At 37.2% G+C, this 20,936-nt stretch overlaps 1 protein-coding gene across 7 annotated transcripts in view; it reads left to right on the top strand.

Annotated features, from left to right (window-relative positions):
* The window catches only part of Arms (Ankyrin repeat-rich membrane spanning), a 39,756-nt gene that overhangs the window by 10,518 nt on the left and 8,302 nt on the right, over positions 1–20,936 (top strand). For 3 of the 7 annotated variants that reach the window (XR_013001839.1, XM_076377452.1, XM_076377453.1), the window contains exons 1-8: positions 14,079–14,408; positions 17,944–18,075; positions 18,767–18,865; positions 18,932–19,030; positions 19,445–19,642; positions 19,982–20,080; positions 20,151–20,447; positions 20,527–20,902. Coding sequence is in view for 6 of the 7 variants with exons in the window: in XM_076377452.1 (XP_076233567.1) it covers positions 14,406–14,408; positions 17,944–18,075; positions 18,767–18,865; positions 18,932–19,030; positions 19,445–19,642; positions 19,982–20,080; positions 20,151–20,447; positions 20,527–20,902 (1,303 nt within the window). In the remaining variant the exon portion in view is untranslated. Of the gene's footprint in view, positions 1–10,135; positions 10,375–14,078; positions 14,409–17,943; positions 18,076–18,766; positions 18,866–18,931; positions 19,031–19,444; positions 19,643–19,981; positions 20,081–20,150; positions 20,448–20,526; positions 20,903–20,936 lie in introns of those variants that run through there. The other 4 variants (XM_076377458.1, XM_076377457.1, XM_076377455.1 and 1 more) reach the window with 2 other exon arrangements.

Raw genomic sequence — 20,936 nt, 5'->3', positions numbered from 1 at the left:
AAAATTTACGACGTCGCGTAGTCTCGGAGGAGGCTTTCCAATGAAAGAACGCGACACGTCGCGTCGCATCCTCGCCGCGATCAAACGCTCCTAGCCGCGTACTATTTTCGTTTGCCTTCGACGCTGCGTGCCAATGCACGCCAAATACTGTTGGGTGCAGGCAGTGATTTATATATCGCCTCCACGTCCCGCGGAGACGCGGAGGCAGTGCTAGTGCCAGAAAGCTCGTCATCGGAGCTTAACATCCTCTCGTCGAAGGGCGCTGGGAAGGGACCGCGTGTGTCGATTTCTTTGCCGCCGAGTCAGTCGGGCAACGATGGTGTCCAGCTTTATAGACGTGCCACGGATCCATGGATCTATTCGCGTAATTTGAGTAACCCATTGCCTGATGGTATTCCCCTTAGGTTGCATGCGCGACAGGTAGCTAGAACGAGAGAATTCGATCGAGGGAAATGGATTAACCTTTTAATCGGGGGTAAAGGGTCGAATCGCGTGGATACGCTATACAGGCTGTCCCAGAACTGGTGGTACAAGCGGAAATTTAGTGATTCTAGATGAAGAAATGAGTCGAAAATATAGAGTAGAATTGGATCGGTGAGTTGAAGAACACTATGAGTTCTTGCCAGAGACAAAGTGAGGATATTAAGATGAATATAACAGATTTGTACTGTTTTTCAACTCATCGATTCAAATTTTTGTATTAAAGTACAGTCTTTTTTGTATGGAAGTGCAGTTTCGAGTGGTCGAAGGATACTAAGATAGAAACATTCCTTTTTCCCTGTTTACTCCCTCAAGTGCCTGCAACTGTAGTTCGGTGGTCTTGCGCTCGGCTTGAAAGTGGAGTTCATGTGTATTATAGTGGGAGCAAAGTGGGAGAAATCTATCTATGTATTTTTCTTTATATAAAATCTACTTTATTCAATCATTTTCACAATAATGTGTCATTGATGAAAGTCTATTTCAGGTTTAGTTATAAAAACCTAGTTTGGAGAGCTGTCGATGTTGATAAGTTCTTTAACTCAATCTTCTTTTTAGCTAGTCGCCTTAAAAACATATATCTGTTCAATTAATTTTCCCATCTTCGTATTTGAAAAGGGCGTAGGTTTGACTTTAAATGTTAAGAGTTTTAGTCTCTGACATAATGGATGATCGACTGAATTTCAAAAACGGTTTTGTTAAGAAATTCTTCAATACTTTTATGGTTAGCACGTTATAAAAGTCAGCTAAAAGTAATTCATATTTCTGGTTGCCAGTTTGAAGAATTTACTATTAGGTTTCAGGTTAAATGGTTATATTTCTTGCATGACAAAAAGAATCTACACATTTGAATTCTCTTTGAAATATATTTTAGTAAATGTCACGCGAATAGACGATTCTTGGCAACTTGGGTGATGCGGTTTGTACTGAATCGTCTAACGAACTCGTTGAAGTATTATGTATCAGACGATAGTTTGATACAGATGCCAAGTCCTAGAATTATAGAGATAATAATTGTTTGTACTTTGAAATTTTTCTTCGAAAATAGTTTAATACATTTCCAGAATACGCATAGTTAGAAAATTAAAAGGGAAGAAGTTTAAACGTATACGATTAATTAACTGATTAATTAATAGACACTGCGAGCACACAAATTAGTTATAAATCAATTAATATATAACTAGAATATACTTAATTAATTAGTACAAATTAAATAATAAAAAAATTCAATCAATTTTACCTGTTAGAAATATCTATCAGTATGTAGTTGTGATACTTTAAGATAAACTTGCATTAAAAATTTAGATACCTACATTCGTTCAAATTCTATTTTACGTAAATATCACTCGATCGATCCTTGCTTCTGATCCGAAATTATCAGACTAAATTAATTGTAACATTACGTCATCGTGGTTGTCATCACTAACGTATAAAGCTACTCATCGTCGCATAGCGACATGATGCCAACAATGCTTTTATGAGATACTTATCGATTGGGAATGTGCAATTAATTGATGAAACAAATTGCTTGGCTATTTATGATTTAGTTAATCAGTGGTCTCTCCTAATTACCTGCACGTGGTATCGTTTAAACAAAGTACCTACTCTACTAGCCATATATACTTGCATGTTTTAATATTACGAATTTCAAGAAAGGATATTATTACTTTGCATACGTTTGACAATATATTTTTTATGTACTTTAGTCAAATTAAGACTTCTAGTTCTATTTATAAAATACTTATAAAAAACTATTAAAGTAAAGTATGTCTACATATAGACATTGGGAAATTCGATAAAAACATTGGAAACTTTCATAAAAATAGACACCAGAGTATTTGTATAAAAATAATATGGACAATATGACACTTCATGTGTTCAGTTATGTGTATTTATATTTACTTAAATATAAAAAACTAAGCATCAATCAAATGCTTTGGTACTCGAATTTTAAAAAATTCAGAAAGTGGAGTTAATCACTTTGGTCTTAATTATGGTCTTAATTCTGCTTAACTCTGTAAATGCTTACAAGTAAACTATGTAACTCACGCCCTTGTTGTTTGCGGTGTATACAATTCTTGTTATCAACGTTATGATTGAAGTTACTACAACTTAGCAAATGTATTTATCTGACTCAATAGACAAAGCTTGATGTTATTAGTCTTATATTAGTTATTCCTTGGCGATATCGTATCTAATATAGTCGCTGTTATCATCCTGTCATTATCAGAAGTTGTGGGCAGCGGGTGATAATTGACACACACATTTGCTTTGCTTTTATTTTTCGAATTATAGTACAGTAAGTGATCGGTCGCGCCAGGTGATGTACTGTGCATCGTCAACGGTTCGCCTTTAGTATAATGTCTCAAACTTTTCCCTCTGAGGTATATGGAAGTTTTTATCTGTATTCCAAATCGTCTTGTCAGTGTATCATTTCCATCTGTAACACTTCTGTTGATGGCAGCGTTCAATGACGCGCAAGAATTTCGTGATAAAATTTCTCGCCTCAAGGTCCACGTGTTTCGTTGCTTCGATTCGTGTGATCGATGCGTGTAAGGCTAGAACGACCCTTTCTGAGGTGAACAATTTCCCAACGTTCATTGAATGGTCGTGAGTCTCACGAGGAACGTTTGCGTTCTCGAAATCGCAGTGTTTCCTCGAAGTAAAATATCAGAAAAATTAAATGGCGTAGCTCGTTACGAGATAGTTTCGTATAACTTCGTATTGATAAGATAAGATCAATCATTCTCCTTTGCGTGTGGAAAAATATTTGAAAAAAGAAAAGATAAGTGATGAAAAATTATTTAGATCGGTGTTTTATTTAATCTAATCGGTGATAGTCTCTGTGGAAGTGTTTTAATTTGTGCAAAAAGTGTGAGTGGAAGCAATAAGTATTATTTAATACATAAACACCTGAGAGTTAAAGAAATTGTTTTGAAACTGTGATAGGAAAAATTGTGTTTAATTAAGGTCTAAATGATTGATGACATGTCAGTGGGTTCTAAACCTCATTTTTCTCAGATATTATTATAGATATTATTTAGGACAGGCAAGGAAGAGAATTTATTATAATGTGGCGCAATAATGATATTTTTGTTGATCGTTTTATAAGTACTAAAACCACAGAATTAAGATTGTACTAGATTATTATAAAAATATTCCTAAAGTTCACGAAATCAGTAAAACTCAGTATTACGATAACAGTAAACACTGTTCCATTAACGTCGAAAAACGCGATATCTGTCGCACAACTTTCACCGAACCAAGATCAATCATCAACGAAACACTGGTCACTGATGACGCTCTTCGAGGAAAACAATGATTCACCGTTCAATCTTCAATATACGTACGTAAGAATACGTCTCACTAAAAGGGGATCATTCGTCTCGCGCCTATCATCCATGTTTGTTGCACTCGTTTCTCCTTCCACGGACAAAGGTTGAAGGAAGTCGACGTTTTCACGATCACAGCAAGCGTTCTACTAGCAGTCGTAACAGTCGAAACCCTGATAAGCTGGACTCGGTTTGGTAAAATTCGGATAAGGTCTATCTAGAAAATACCAACAAACGTGAATGCATATCGACGTATTAATTGTCTCCCAGATAAGCTAGCATCTCCGTGGATGAGCTGCCACACGAAAGAGTGTATGATCGTCACAGTACGGTCAGATACGACTGAGATCATCGAGTGAAACGAATGTAAGACGAATTTCTGAAGTGGAAATTTACGGGGAGAATAGGAATATCAGATAGAATATAAAAAATATGTATATGGTTTGATATCTTCAACAATTATTTGAAATTAAATATAAGGAGTATAACATACTTCCTCAATAGCTAGATGTTGTGTTGCTCTTTTCTTTAATAGACATTTTTTCGAGTGCATGTAAAAGTAGATTTTATTTCAATTTATTTGCTGATTTTCAAAAAATAAAAAAGGTAACTTATTCTATCATAATTGTAGTTTTAAAGTAATAACAAAAAGTAAAGTATCAAGTTGCTAGTAATGAATTCGAATTTTACGTAAAATAATAAGTGTACTATTCAACTATGAAGATCTAAGAGTAATTATGTTTAGACAGCATACTTCACTATTTCTAATATTATTCGTCAGGTTTCTCTATTTACAGTTACTCTGAGACTTCCTAGGTCAGAAAATAAAATAGATATCTCATATTCTTACCCTCTCCTCTAGAAACGAATGCCAGTATCAAAGAACGTAATTGGAAGCCTTGGGGCGAATCCCGTGATAAATGCCGTCGTTATCATTGACGCAAACACGCTCCACTTTCTCTTCGTCCGGCTCTCGGAGGGAATTGAACGCATTGTCCATGGATGATCCGCGAAGACGAAGGAGAGAACGCTCTGGCACGAGAAACGCCGACCAATGAACACTAACTAGCGACAAGTCGCGGTGTTGTGTAATTCGTGACACGTGCAAATCGTCTGGCGACTGTGTGCCCGTGATTTTGCCTCTGAAGAACAGCTGAAACGAATCGCCGACTCAGCAGACCGATTAGAGGGTGGCCTATCAGTTTCGAGAAGAGCAAAGAGGAAAACAGTAGGGACTTGAAGTGGAGGAGAGGATTTCCTGGATTCTACTCAGCGCTGCAACATGAAATCGCTTAAATGGTTCGAGAGGAAGGAAATGAAGGAAAAGAGAGCTTTCCCTCGGGAAGGGTATGTACGCGAGGCCACTACAGCACAGGTTGCACGAAATGGAAGCGAAGCACGTGAAATAAGTAGAGATCGTTACGGTCGAGAACACGTGGCCATCCTTTATTATAGATTCCAGGGTTTATAGTATCTGTTGAACGATTTAAAGGGGAGTGATTGGTGACGATATGTTAGCTATCGGGGAAATGGGAGGAGATCGGGAAGTGGTTTCGACCGAGGGTTAATTATCATTTCTGCTGGCACAGCGACGAATATTGCTGAAATATGAGAGTGTTTCCTGACATCGACCTAGTTTCCATGGAATACGTGAATGAGAGGAGCGTCTTGCTGAGCTCGGATCAACGAAATGTGTCCCTGCCGTCCTTGGTACCGCAGGGGCTGGCGCGAGGATATGGATCCTTCTCTACCTGTCAACAGGTGATACTATCGATCTGGAACAGAAGCAAACAGGTATAGACTAAGCGACGATGTGTCGCGTGATTACTTTCTTTCGAATCAATAAATGAGTAAGATTATATATTGTGAAGTGAGTCAGTTGTATCTCTTCTTCGCGCAATCCTCTTATATATTTGATGCTTTCAATTGATGTGTGCGCGGCTAACGAATTTTGGTAGTTGTTTATAGGAATCGTGTATATGTAGGTATATATGTCGGTGATTATGAAAGTAGTAGAAATATTTTTTTACTAAATGTATCTTTTTTGTGGTTTTTTTACATTTTAGATTTACATTACTTTCATAGTCTGCAGTACATTTGAGGAACTTCTTAGTATTAAGAAATGTCACGCACTACGTTTGCATCATGTGAAGCGGAAAATGCTTAAAAGTTTTGTTAATGTTTTTGTCGAATTTCCTGATGGTTGAGTGTAGTTTGGAAAACATGTTTTTTAAGCTCGGTATATATATTTGATTGAAGAATTTTCAGCGTAATTCTTTTTATCAGAGGTCATCGTTTGAAATTTATATTAAAAACACTCGTGTAATTAATACATCCGTGTTTTAATTCCTGCAGGCTTTGAAACTGTAATTTTGAAACTGCGGTAAAAAATGATATGTATATAGTCTTAATGAATGCAAAGTTATAAGGTTTCTGCACCTTTCTTTTGCTCTCCTCTAAAGTCTGAAAAATGTGATTTAATACACTGACTCTGGGGTTCAGATATAGAGAGGATAGAAGCACAGGTGGTCCAAGATGAATCGAAGCTCCTATTACGATTCTGAGTGTGATCCTAGCCCGAGCGTGCCAAGATCTTGGGACGTGTCTCGAAAGATAAACGATAGTTGCAACAGTTGTTTTTTGAAACATCTGCTTTACTTGCGCTGCGATTCACGCTCGATTATGTGTTTGGAAAACATCCGTTTCCTCGTCAATGAATTTAACACCGCGAATTACACGATAAGCTTGACAAGGTCGTTCGTTTCTCTGTGCAGCGGCTAGAAATCGAACGGCGTTGATCAAATTTAAACACACTGAATCTTGGATGACTCGAAATGTGACGACAATCTTAATGTGACGTGGATTCAATTGTACTTCGTCGATATTTATATCTACTTTGACGTAAAATTAAAGTTAAATTACATTGTTTTTTTTAAATTCCTTTTGAGCATACTTTCAAATTTTGTGTGTACTGTATGAACATTTTCATGCATGGATTGTTCGATAATATTTGAAGTGAAGAGTGTAGTTAATCTGGAAAAGAATTGTAAGAATTGTTTAACAATTCTTCTATTGATCGTTTTTAAATTTTCACGCCATTTTTTTTATTAGATTTGATAAAGTCATTATTTTTGTAGGAAAAGTAGAAAAAGGGAAAATCAGATGATGAAGATAGTGCACTTTGATTGTAGCATAACTTTGGACTTAAATAGTATGTTCAGTAGTAACAGGTGACGTATAGTCAGACACCGTCTGTACATATATTGCGTGGTACTACTTACTGATGAGTTATTTATGGGAGACATGTTTCTGAAGTCACCTCATGTACTGATATTTTAATATGATCTTAACAGAGGTGTAAGTGACAGTAATTGCAAGGAAAATAAGTAAAAAATATATTAAATAAATAAGCTGTTACTATAATATACCGATCGGATGTTTTATATAATTAGAAAATGCATACTTTTAGTTAAAAATTATAGTGACATTTAAATAACCAAAAAGAATATGAAGCTTCTTAAAGCGCAACTATTTTTTTGTTAATCAATCTAATAATACCGCGTAGAAAACTCGTGACTGGTGGTCCTTTATGTTTGAAAAAGGAGAAGTCTTATGTGTTAAGAGAACAGGCATACACAAATGTGTTAAAATCACTGTAATTGTATATGTACTATTTACTTGTGAATCGCTACTGCTACCATACTCAGTCCTAAATATCACTTTGCTTTAGGATGAAAAAGGATTCAATTACATACCCATTTCCATATTTTCATCAAGCGTTTAAGAATTAATGGCCACGCGTAAGTTCTTTAAAGACGCAATAAATTACTCATTTCACTTGATATGAATTACTATTCGTCTCAGACACTGGACGTTGCACTTTCCTCGACTCAGATAAGTTGGCAGAGCGAAGTATCTCGTTATCACTGCGTTAGATAAAATGTGCGCACGTTTTTGCGTCTGTAAGTCCAGTTAATTCAGCGAAGGCTCAATTTTTCTCGCGTGTCAGTTGATCAGGAAGTCGTGAACTGTTGAAAACACAACAGAATTGAACAGGAAACAAAACAGAACAACAGAATTTTTTATAATATGTTAGTGTTTATTAGAATAATCGTGCAGTGTTTAGTTGAATGTGCATAATTATCCTCTTTTCATTCTGTGTTCTAAATGTGCTGTTTCGCTATTACAATTTTTCGTCATGAACTCTAGACACACTATACAACTTTTTCTTCTTTTTTAATAAGCTTTCGGCACAAGTATTTCAGGCTATATTGCACCACTGACATAAACAGTAAGAGGTAACGTGCTCCAAGTAATAAAGCGTAATAGAATCATATTTTCTATAGATTACAGTACCTACTGAAGTTTAAATATTTGGTATAACGCATGAAAAATTCTTTGGGCCACATTTTTCACCATGTTTCGCTTTTGTAATTTATTTATAATTTAATTAAGCAAGCAAAGTTCTCTTGACATATTGAATCACGAAATTCGTAGATCGACCAAGCGACTTCGGTAGCGCGTTATCAGGGATAGACAACGAGATGCTAGAATCAACGAGAGTCGGTTTGCTTCCTCTGCAAAGCCATCCGTTTTTATGGGCCCCAGTAAACGACTCGGTTCTTCGTGCACACAATTGATTAGCCGCTCGAGAGGTTTAATTGGCCCAAGAGCCGCGACTAGCGCAAGGACGCCTCCTAGTCGTCGTCTATTTCCGCCGACGAAAATATTTTCCTAGCTGTGAAACTGCGTCGCGTGTACTCCATAGTCGCACTGCTCCATTCATTTTTTGTCACTTTAATCATTCTTTTAATCATATGCTTCACGATAATTAAGCTCATTCATGACAGGAATCATAGTATTCAGAGTGAATGAGTTTTACTTTCATGCACGCAAGCATATTTTCAATAAAACAGGAATGATCTATCGTGGCTTAGTTTTAGAAACGTGCCAGGCGAAGCTGGAAGTACGTTTACGCGGTATTGCTCGACGAAAGAAAAGGTTCCAATTAATTCGCGCTTATCGCGTGGATGGTAAATTAACGAATGAATTTACGGTTCGATGATGCAGCGCCGTTTCTTGGATGCACAATGTTTAGAGTTTTTAAACGATCGTGGTAGATGGCTGGAATTTATTTAGAAACGCATGACGCTCGAACCACATGACTTCAAACGAACGATTAATTGAGGGCGAAGCTTTTTTCACTGTAACTGGGGTCAAGAAGAAAAGTCGTTTATAAGATGTTTCGAATGCTGGATTGGACCTAGTGATGTTTATAATGGACGACCTTTCTTGATATAATTTAATTGGTACATGTTCATTTATTATTTCAAATTTCTTTTTAGCATTTCGTTTAATTCAATTAATAACTTAGTAGTGCTATGTAAAAATTGACGTTTTTCTTTATGAACATAAACAAATTTTCTTAATGGTCATTTTACGTGCTCCAAGATACATATATTTTTCTTTGAATTATTTATATAGTGGGTCATGAAGTTCATTAAAAGGGTTCTAATTTCCTATAAGAAAATGCAATGAAATCGTTATTTAAGGTGCAAACACATTAAGGTACGAACACACTATTGTCACGTGAAATCACGCCACATATCATAGCAAATCCATACTGTGAGTCGAGGTTTTTCCCTTGTGTCAGACATATTTTGCTATAAACGTGATAATAGTGTGTTCACACCTTAATGTGTTCACACTCCTAGAGTTATTATAAAGGTGACAATACACTCCTATCACATCACATACTGTAACAAATTTGTTTCATATTATAACAAAGTAGGTATAAAATAAGGAAAAAAATTCGGCTCACATTATGGATTTGTTCTAGTATGTAACACAAATTCACGTGGTATGACAGTAACAATGTTCGCACCCTTACTGGAGAACCATTCTTTCTCTAACTCGAAGACAGCAAACTGAAGTTTTCTTCCTCTATTAGGAAACAGTCATACGATCTCAATTTTAATACCCAAACTACAGCACCCAGTCTCTGCCGCCCCTCTCCAAATACCACCCATCCAATCCAGGTTCTTCCGCTTCCGAGGGGATGTCGAAACCTCGTTCGCCACCCTCCCGCGCCCCGCGATCCCCTTTAAATATTTGCCTGATCAGACGGCGTGCGGCAGCCTCGTTGCAACGTGTCAACATTTGTTTATCAATGTTCCCCCGTTGTTGCCGAAAATTTTCTGCGTCGTATCTGCTTCCTCGGCACGCCAGTCAGAGGCGGTTTCCGCGCGGCTCGGGCGGCGGGTTTGATCAACCGTGTGCACGCCGCCGACGATTTCGCCGCGCACGATCCTCCTCAGCTGTGTGTACACGCCTTCGACGATCCGCGACGGGATATATAAATGTCGCAGAATGCGCTCGACGGCGTTCTTAAGCGATCTGCTGGCGTCGCGGATCGCGCGTCTTCGGCCTCGCGTGCGTGGAGAGCCTCGCGTTTCGAGCACGACGACGAGCCTGGAGGATCGAAGGGGGAACACGGGGCGAACCGAGGGAGACGATGACCAGCAGGAACCTGGAAAAGATGCTCAGGCTCACCAGCTTGTCCAGGGTCCGTCTGCTTCACGGTATTCACTGGCTCACCAGGGAAGTATTCGAATCTAGAATTCTGAGTCGAAGACTCTTGCGTTGAGGTTTGGTTGTTGATGCGTCTTCACGTGTGGCGCTTTGAGTTGACTCGATGTACGTTTTGATTTGTAAAAGTACTGTGCTAAGGGAAAGGAGAGTTAGGTGACTGAAGAGCTTAGGTTACCTGGAGTAGATAGTTCACACGTGTTTTGGTATTATTGAGAAATTATGTCAAAGAATTCTTGTAAATGGAATCATAATATGGGTGATGATAGGGTAGAAGACTTAATTGTGTATTGAGTTATTGTAAAATGTTTAGCTTCTTTAGACAATAAAAGAAGAGTATTACAGATATTGAGATAATTTGAGTTGAGAAGGATAAAATGGATGACGTTAAACTTTAACCTTTAAAACCTCAAAATTTCTTAAATTTCTGAAGTCAATCGATAATATAAAAGAGATACTCTTAGAAATGGTATTAACGTTTCATTAGTTATTATCCAAACGGCTTTATAAATTATCAAGAGAGGCATGAACAAATAAAACTACGAGCACGTGTCTGACAATGAGACACAATGGGTAAGACTGTCTATAAGATAAAAGAACGTGTGATAGACGTAATTTCAACGCAAGGAGATCGAAGAAGGTTTATGTGAATGTGCAGGTATGCAAATTATTGTATTTAACTAGGTTCAATTGTTTGCTAGTTCTTGTAGGAATGTTAATCGATACAGTATTTTTAAAAGCAATTTACTGGTGGTAGTCCAGTAGCATTAGTGAAACTGGTTTATCCTAATTTTAAGACATAGTAAGTTTAACAATGAGCTTATAACGAGAGGATACTGTAATGACACGAAGAATTTCTTTCAAGAAAAATCGGTTTCTAATTAAATATTATCATAAGAATACGACATGTTTAACTGAGTCCTCAAATAAAATTGTTTCTGTAACCCGGAAACAGTCCAGACATTGGTTTTACTAAAGATTTATGGGTTATTGCTAAATAACAAAGTCATAGAAATTATAACCAAGATAAACATCACATGCACAGAAAGTTTAATCCATGCCTAGCATTATGATGAAGGATCTCAGATAAATTCTGGAGATTTTATGAAAAATATGGCAAATTGCAAAATGAAAGTAATTGTATTTACAACTTGTTGCGCCTTTCATAAGTTGGCAAGTTAAATAATTTGCATACTTGAAAGAATATTTGTCTACAACGTGTAATTTATGGATTTATTACACTTTACGTTCACATAAAGTTTCATTAAAATCAGAATTTTCGGTTTCGAGTATTTCCCTATTTATGTCGAGTTAGGAAGTTCAAATCGTTGATTTAAGATATTAAATAGTGAATTATATTAAACATATTGTTATATTATGAACTAAAGGTATTTTCTAGATTGTTTCTAAATATTTAAAATTAGCTTACGATTATAAAATTTGATGAATTGTTTTTTAAAGGTATAGGTTTTAACGCTTTGAAGAACTTTGATCATCAAATATGAAAAACGATTTATAACAATAAATCACCTTAGTTTTTACTAAAATAAAAATTAGAACCAGATGTAGGTACCTATAAAGTACTTATCATTGATATTCATGAGTATTTCAACATTTCCTTCCGCTCGTCGATTTAAAATAATATTAATAAAATGGAAGCCATATCGAAGAAACTTCAATAAATATGATTACTTCAGTTAATTGAATTTTTCCATTCAATTTTCTACACCCAGCTGGCCTTTAGAAACGTACATCCTTCTTGAAAAGCATTACATTAAATGGCTGGAGGACTTCGAATAACTAACTATACTGCAATACATTCCGTTGTATGTGTCTCTTCTAAAGCTATTACATCACATAAAGGAAGATTTAAGATACCATTAAGATTCATCGAAGATAACTTCTTCGACACTGTTCAACGTTTTTCTCGGCATATTTTTTAGTATTGCTACTACTGTTAACGATACTTCCACGGATCGATTAAAAAGACATTTTAAATTAGAGGATCATTCTTATTAAATACTCCGGAATTACTATTTGTTTCAATATACTCCCACTTTGCTCTTCTCATATTACGATCATTCAGAATGCACAAAAAATCTGTCATCCAATTTCTCAGCAATCGCAAACATTATTTTTTATATTTCAATATACCCTCACATAACTCTTCTCGCGTTACGATCCTTCAGAATTCCCAAAAACCCTCATCCAAAGAAGATCAAGATCAAAACATTCAAACAAGTGGCTGCTGTCCAGTTCTTCAACTTTTCATTCACGAATGCAGTGTCCTTCACACTTTTGCTAGCAACGCTCGTCCATCGTGCACGATCGTCCACATAATCAGCCAGCATCACTGTTGATCGTTGTCACTGTCGAAGAAAGAATGCCATGCGGAGAGCCAAGGACGACCGTGTCAAGATCACGACGCACCATTTTCGTATTAGCATCGAGGAAGAGGAAAGCGAGAACGAAGGGTCCGAGAACTTATCCAGAGATATTGTTGAAACTGCGTCTGCTTTGACTGAGAGAAGAATCTCCATCAAGATAGCAGCTGATCCTGATAAACCAGATTCAACGAATCCCTCTTCTTCTGTTTCCTTAAGCAAAGAGTCTGTGAAGAATCAAGCATCCAGTTCGAAAGACTCCATCAAAGGACGAGAAAATGAATCCTCAACGGAAGAGCCTTACTTTACAGTCGAGGGATCTGTTGAGCAGGTTAAGGAATACGACTTCAAAATATTACAGAAAACTACTGTTAGTCATGAATTGGAAATGCCAAGAGGCCTTGAAGATCAAAAGGGATTCTGTCCCCAAAATACTGCAGAAATTGATGAGGTTAGAGCACAGAAAATTTCTGGAGATTCCGAAGGACACTTGGAAGCAGAGACGACGCAGAGTAATGAATTAAAAGATGACGCACAAATCTCAACCTCGTCAAGAGCCATTACGCGTGGAGATCAGACGTTTACCGCTGGAAATGAGGAGCTGTCGTCGATGACGAACGCAGGCCAGAATTTGGCTACGTTCCACGAAGGGGACATCGAGACCCTCTACTCCACGATAAAATACCCGCTTGATCCACGCGAAAGCACGAAATCGGTTAAGACGTCCAGCCGCGAGCCAAACGCGCACTTCGTCCCTTCCACAGACGCTCCCACTTTCGATGCGACGAGGCATCAGAAGCTCATCGAAAATCCTATCAAGATTCCAATTTCAGGCGACACAGATGGATCGAAGAGCTCGCAGAGTCTACAAGAAACTGTTCCCCAAGAAGCGCTTCAGCATCAGTTGAGCAACGAACCTGGACCAACTATAAGCGCAGCCACAAGCGCAACCACAGTCCAATCGACCTTAATCGTCTCTCGCAACGTTCAGTTCTCAGCCTCGCCATTGTTCCTTAGACGATACCAGAAAGCCATGTCCACTTTGAAGGAACAGGACTCGCTGGACACTGAACAAGAACCAGCCTCGAGGGACTCGGCTGAGCAGACGTTAATGAAAAGGAGATCGACTTTACCCATGACGAGTCTGGATCAGAGTTCTTTAGAACAGCCCAAGTCTCCTAGTCATGAAGAAGTGGTATCAGGGACGACTGTGAACCCAATTAGACGGTCCAGCATCGCGAGTGCTGCGATATGCTCGAGCCTAGTCCCCAGCCTGCTCACTGCGTACTCAGGTATACCGAATTACTTGCTGCCATCCAGCGAGGAGAGCGCATCCTCAACAGCGACGAATGTTAGCGAGCACGCTGCTAGAGTCAGTGCACGCAAACTGAAGTTCCAGTTTCTGAAGTTACACATACCAGAGCCGCATCCGTCCACCTGGGAGGCCGAGGACGATTTCAGGCATCATCATACCCACCACCAACATCACCATCATCATCATCACGATCACCACCATCATCACGTGTTCCCGCATTTTCACGTACCCACGTTCACGTTCTCGGCGACGGCCGCGGACGGCGAGACTGGAAGGAAATTCAACTTTGGGATACGCAGACACTCGCAGATGGTTAGTCGTGTCGCGTGGCCTGCCTTTCGTCGCTTTCCGTCTCGATTAACGGCGCCGTTGCTGCTGTTGCTGTGGCTGATCTAACCAGCACCGATTGCTGTGGCGATTAAGCGGCTCACGAGGCAAGTGCCACCGAGATCGTTGGTGTTACTAACATTAACGCTTCGCATACTGTTCGTTGGGGTGTTGGCTTTATGAGGTATTCGATTTTGTAGGCTTAAGGGGGTGCGTATTGCGTAGAGCTGGAATGGTTGTGTTCAGGACGACCTCGCCTTATCTCGCTACCGTGGTTCCCACTTTTAGACACAGGTTGATATGTGTAACATAGGGTGATCTTCTCGCTTGGAGACTCTAAGACAGCTCTGCCGCAAAATCATCGCAGTGAGGATACTGTGTTTGCGTACAGGCTCTTGCCAAACATGTAGGACATTTTTAGAGAATGGGTTTCAGATCTTGATGCAAAGACAATGGAGAAAGTTCACGTGCATGGTTTTTTAGTCGTTTGCTATTTTGTGTTGCATAAATCGCTGGCTCGAATCGTATAAAAAGTAAGGTAAACGTGGGACACTTTTGTAGGATAGATTCATACATATAGCGGTGTTATGAATAGATTTCTGTCATAATGAGACAGCGCATGAGGTCCTGAGATTGTTGGTGTTATGTACTAACATTAACGCTTTGCCTACTTTTCACTTTGTAGGTGGAATAGACAGATTTGATATTTTCTGTTCATGTAATTATTGCGCGAAATTCAGGGGACTATCAAGCAAAATTTGCAATTTATTTTTTTGTATCATACTTATATCATTGAAAATTACAGTATGCGGAGTTACGGACTGATTGCTGTGACGATTAAGCGGCTCACGAGGCAAGTGCCCCCGAGATCGTTGGTGTTACTAATATGTATTAACGCTTCGCCCACTTTCCATTCGGGTTCAGGCTTAACAGGTACTCCATGTAGTTAGGTGTATAAACATTTTATTGAAAAAGTATAGGCCTATAGAATTGTTATTTAGAAGTAATATCTTACAAGAGCGCAAAATATCAATACAATGCGATGCAATCCTATTAATGTTCTACTTCAGAGTATGTATTGACATTTTTGTCGATATAAGACTGATATATAGTTGAAACATCAAATTGATTTACACGCAAACTATTCCAATTCTGTCTCTTCTCACTGAATATAATATTATCACATGTCAAACTTCATACGAAATCTTGTTATTTTCAGACTCTAGAGAATGAAACTTTATCAATCTACGTATTTCACCGTGTCAAGTTAACGAGAAATGAAAATTAATCATTATTTAAATACTTCTTAAAATATTTGTTTAATGAACACATATTACTATAACATTCATTTTCTACATGTCTAGAAATATACCAATACGGTTTGATCGTAAAAATCTGAAACACTCTGTGTGGATCATGCCTTTATTAACTCTACTACGTTCCTCCTTCACCTCACCGTTCACAGGAATCAGTTCTTGGAATCACATTGGCAATAAACGTATCAATAAAGATTCCCAAGATCAAAGCATCTAAAATAAATTGTTCCCCATAGATAGACGACGCTTTGAACGTTTAGTTTGATTTGAAAGTTCAATTCCTGCGAATCGAGCAAGACTAACAATGTCACGATCAATAATCGTTAATCGTTGTCCTTGGCAGTGGCTCTTGGTACCTTTGATTGGACAGTCGCCCCGATCTAAGGCAAGATTTATGTTCATTTAATTAACGTTGCTCTCCTCGCTCTAAATAACCTTTTCAGTCGATTATTATTTTGAATTTATTTCACTGCTCTTAAGTTCTTAGAATTGTGCGTACATCTCAAAATATTACATGGTGGTCTCAATAATTGTTGAGCTTATAGAATGTAATTTGCTATAGAATGTAATTTCCACTCATAGAGGATTTAAATATATTTGAAAATTTTGGTTATTTTCTTTGGAATGTTTATAGGAGGTTTGAGTCTAGTCAGTGTTCGAACACACTTATACTTGCATGAACTCATCACTAGCCACAATTGTTTGTTACAATCATAGGGTATAACTGTAAGTGCAACTTACGAAACGAATTCGTGTAATAGGATTTCCTCTGGCTCGAATGAAATCGATCTAACCGCAGGCGTACATAGCGATATCGCAAATTAAACCGATTGGCATCAGGCACACGATGTAAAACACGTGTCAGGGGTAATTCATCAGAGTAGGTAGGCTTGTCAGTAGTTGGCGAACCGAGGTAACTCGTCACAGCTGAAGTTAATTCAATGTGTGTTTGTGTGTGAGTGATTGAACAACATTGTTAACAATTTTCCTACATTACATTCCTAAAAACTGTTTTTTAGAGGGATGTGAAATAAAATGATATGTTCCTCTACTACATTCTACAAATTCAAAATTAAAAATCGATAAATATAATCAAGAAAATGTATGAAATAATAATATAATACAAAATGTCGTTTTACATTTTGTAATTCGTTTTGCAAAATGTGTACTTCTTTAAGAATTATATAAGCGATGGGAAAAATATTTCGAAAATACTGCATCGTATTTTTATTATAATTTATTGTATTGTTCGATGCAGTATTTTGTGTGACTAGTAATCAACAGGGTAAGAATGGTTTTATTTGAAATTTCTATGAATTAATTCAGTTTGATGATGTGCTAACAATGTGATTAACAGATTTTTATTTTGGCTCAACAGGCGGACAAATATTTTGAAAACTTACGCCATATTTACTTGTACATGCTGAATGATTTACTAATTTTGACTCCCATATTTTTTCAAATCTCTGATGTAACATGTTACAGTGTTAATCTATCAATAATTATCAACGAAATAATTGAAACTTTACGAGAGTTCTCGTGAAAGAATTACTAGTGAAAAATTGCTGAAGTATAATTCAAGGTTCCTCGGTTGTCTGTCAGCCTTTCATTCAATGTTTTCGCTTATTCTGATTCATACCGTATCGTTGACCCACATTCTATTGTAGTCCAATCTTCTTTGGCTACCGCGAATCATGACATTGTTTATAGTTATATGACATGCATTATCATTGAATTGACGACAGAAGAATACTTTACGAGTTTGCTTAATTAAAATTATTCAAGTTTCTTTTTGACAACACATCTTCGGTGCACGAAGAACTATATAATATTACTTTAACAATAATATAATAGCATTAGTAATTACTTAAAGAACAATCTTATTTAATTTGAAGTAATTAGCCTAATGAAGATATTCGAAAACCTATAATCTCATCAATTTTTGTTATTGATATGATAACTAAAGATTAAAAAGTTATGTCTGTAGTAATTGAATACTTTATCGATAAATAAAAAAAGCTAGTTTATTATGTCATATATGCTGATGTATTCAATTCTATACAGTAAAATTATCCCCTGTTTCTACAGACTGTCCTCACTAGCTCAGCAATTAATTTGCTTCAGCGCTTTCTGAATTTGAAGCTACTGATACCTCAGAAGGCAACAGTTGCTCGTCGATCTAACACGTATCTTTTTCTTCACAGACCTTGCATCGGACTGACTCAATGGTATCGCTCTGCTACCGAAATCTTGCCAGCTATATCACAGATGATAATCTCGCTGGTCTACAGAACTTCTTCGAGAATAAAAGAGTTCAGGTCGACGATCGAGACGAGGTAATGTCACCAGAATTAATTATTTTAAATGTCTTTGTCTTTAAATGTCGTTGAACATTCAATGACGCTCTAGATGTAACTATGGAGCTCAGATGCTAGAATGTTACAAGTCAAGAACAAAATAAAGGTGTTCGGTTTGCATGTTCGCCAATTTTGGCGAAAAAGTAAGGAATTCTGTTCTAGGAATTGGAATTTTTATATTGAAATAAATGGAGAGACGCTGATCTCTTTACAAAATTAAAAAATATTCAAATCTCCAAATTTTTAAATTTAGGAGTAGATTTGAATATATCAAACTTTTAAGTCTTAGAGAATAAGATATCTGCAGATTTGAACATTTAAAAATTTGAAAATTTAAAAATTTGAAAATTTGAAAATTTGAAATTCAAATTGAAAAATTCAAACTTAAAGGCCTTACCGACATCTCAAAAATGGGTTAGACAAAAACTGGCTTTGGCAGACTTAATTTAAAAGACTCCAGGCAAGTTTGTTCGTTAATTAGAAACTAATCACACAATTTTGATTTATTTTATTCCATTTTAATCAGCACGTTTCATGATAAATACCAAGAATTCACAGTGAATCTTGTCAATTTGTGATCATTGTCGATCACTTTGATGATCTGTTGTATCGACTTGTGTAAAAGTACTCTAAATAGATGATAGTTGATGTTTCATTGTTATTACAATAGAATGGTAGCACAGCCCTCATCCTTGCAGCGACTAAAGGGAAGATACACTTTGTGCGTGAGCTTATCAATCATGGAGCAGACGTCAACGCGGAAGACGGGGTTAGTATCATCGCTTCTTTGAACCGGTGTTTCTACTGTTAATTTTACAAATAATTTCGATTTCAGGATAGCTGGACAGCGCTGCTTTGTGCAGCCAAAGAAGGCTACACTGACGTCTGCCTTGAATTACTCGAACATGGCGCCGAGTTGGAACACAGAGACATGGTACAGTAGTTTTAATAGATTCTTTGGTATATTTAAATTTCTTACTATATTTTTCAGTATAAAAATTAGTAAAATGAAATACAGTTGGATGCTGATAAGTTTTGATCTGAAGGATACAATATTCCCTTCTTACAAGCTCACTGTTATATTCGCTATATCTTGAAAGTATTTAGAGTAAACTTATTATCATTTGTATTTTTCGACCTTTAACTTCTTTAACTTCTCAATGAGCCATGAGCCTATAACTAGAAAACATTGTATAATGTCGAAACCTAAGTGCTTCCAACTGCAGTTTATATTTTATTATTAAACTCAGTTATATCTTCCAATTTCAAGGAAGTTATGTTAATGAAATAACTTAGAATAGGCAGGAAATGTCACAAATAGAAGCTCAGAAGCGTGTTCTATTTTTAGGGAGGGTGGACAGCGCTTATGTGGGCGACGTACAAGGGTAGATCGTCGACGGTGACGATGCTGCTAGCACGTGGTGCTGACGTCAATGCACACGGAAATTTTCATATATCCTCGTTATTGTGGGCAGCTGGCAGGGGTTACCCTGACATTGTTAAAGATCTCATTGCTCATGGTGCTAAAGTCAATGTCGGTGATAAGGTAATTTGCCTTTATCTAAGTTCAAGTGCAACCTATTAAAAGATGTAACCGATGTGAGGATTCATATTTATACATACATATAGAATTAACAACAATGCGATAACGTAAAAAAAAGTAGTAGTTGGAAGAGTTTTAAAGTATTATAAATCGGTAACTTGGCACTAAGAGGACTAATGTTTAAAATTTTTTATTGTATATTTAAACAAATTTTTCAGTTTATTTTTAAAAACGTTCCTACTCATTTGAGGCAAAATACCGTATGAGAAACATATTATGGCATTTTTTTGAAAATTTTTTATTATTATTAACCCTCAGAAAACATAATTCTTCAATTTTCAGTATGGTACTACAGCGTTGGTATGGGCGTCGCGTAAAGGAAATGTAGAAATTGTAGATACTCTTTTAAAAGCTGGTGCTAATGTTGATACTGCTGGGATGGTAAGTTCAACTTAAAGTCAAATAATTACGTAAGCGTAGAGAATTAAGCGATTAAACGAATTTTTTGTAGTATTCATGGACTGCTCTTCTTGTGGCTACCCTCGGCAATCATGTAGACGTGGTGCTACACCTTTTGGAACACAAACCAAATGTAAACGCTTTAGACAAGGATGGTTGCACAGCGCTGGCGATAGCTTGTCGGGAAGGACATCATGAAATAGCAAATGCATTATTAAACGCTGGTGCTTACGTGAATATTCAGGACAGAGCTGGGGATACGAACTTGATACATGCGGTAAAAGGCGGGCACAGAGGAGTAGTTGAATCTCTCTTGAAGAAATATGCGGATGTCGACATTGCTGGAAAGGTGAAAACATTTAGATTATAGTATCATTTTTATACAGGAAGTAGAAGTTAATAAAACGAATGTTATTGGAATATTTTAGGATAAGAAAACCGCGACTTACATAGCAGTAGAAAAGGGCAATATATCGATATTGAAATTGTTACTAAACGCTAACCCAGACTTGGAGATCGCAACGAAAGATGGGGATACACCGTTATTGCGAGCAGTTAGATCTCGGAACGCTGAAATCGTGCAATTATTGCTGGACAAGAAGGCAAAGGTTTCGGCCACGGACAAAAAGGGTGATACAGTACTCCATATAGCTATGCGTGCAAGGTCGAAAGCTATTGTCGAAATATTGTTGAGAAATCCAAAAAATAGCCAATTACTTTATCGACCAAATAGGCAAGGCGAAACCCCATACAATATTGACATTAACCATCCGAAGACCATCCTTGGACAAATATTTGGAGCACGTGAGTTGTTAATTTGTTGTATCTATAGTTTAAC

Source organism: Calliopsis andreniformis, chromosome 5, assembly GCF_051401765.1.
Source record: "Calliopsis andreniformis isolate RMS-2024a chromosome 5, iyCalAndr_principal, whole genome shotgun sequence".
NCBI classification, from domain to species: Eukaryota; Metazoa; Arthropoda; class Insecta; order Hymenoptera; family Andrenidae; genus Calliopsis; species Calliopsis andreniformis.
Note: the sequence above shows the minus strand (reverse complement) of the source record. Positions and strands in the feature narration are given on the sequence as shown.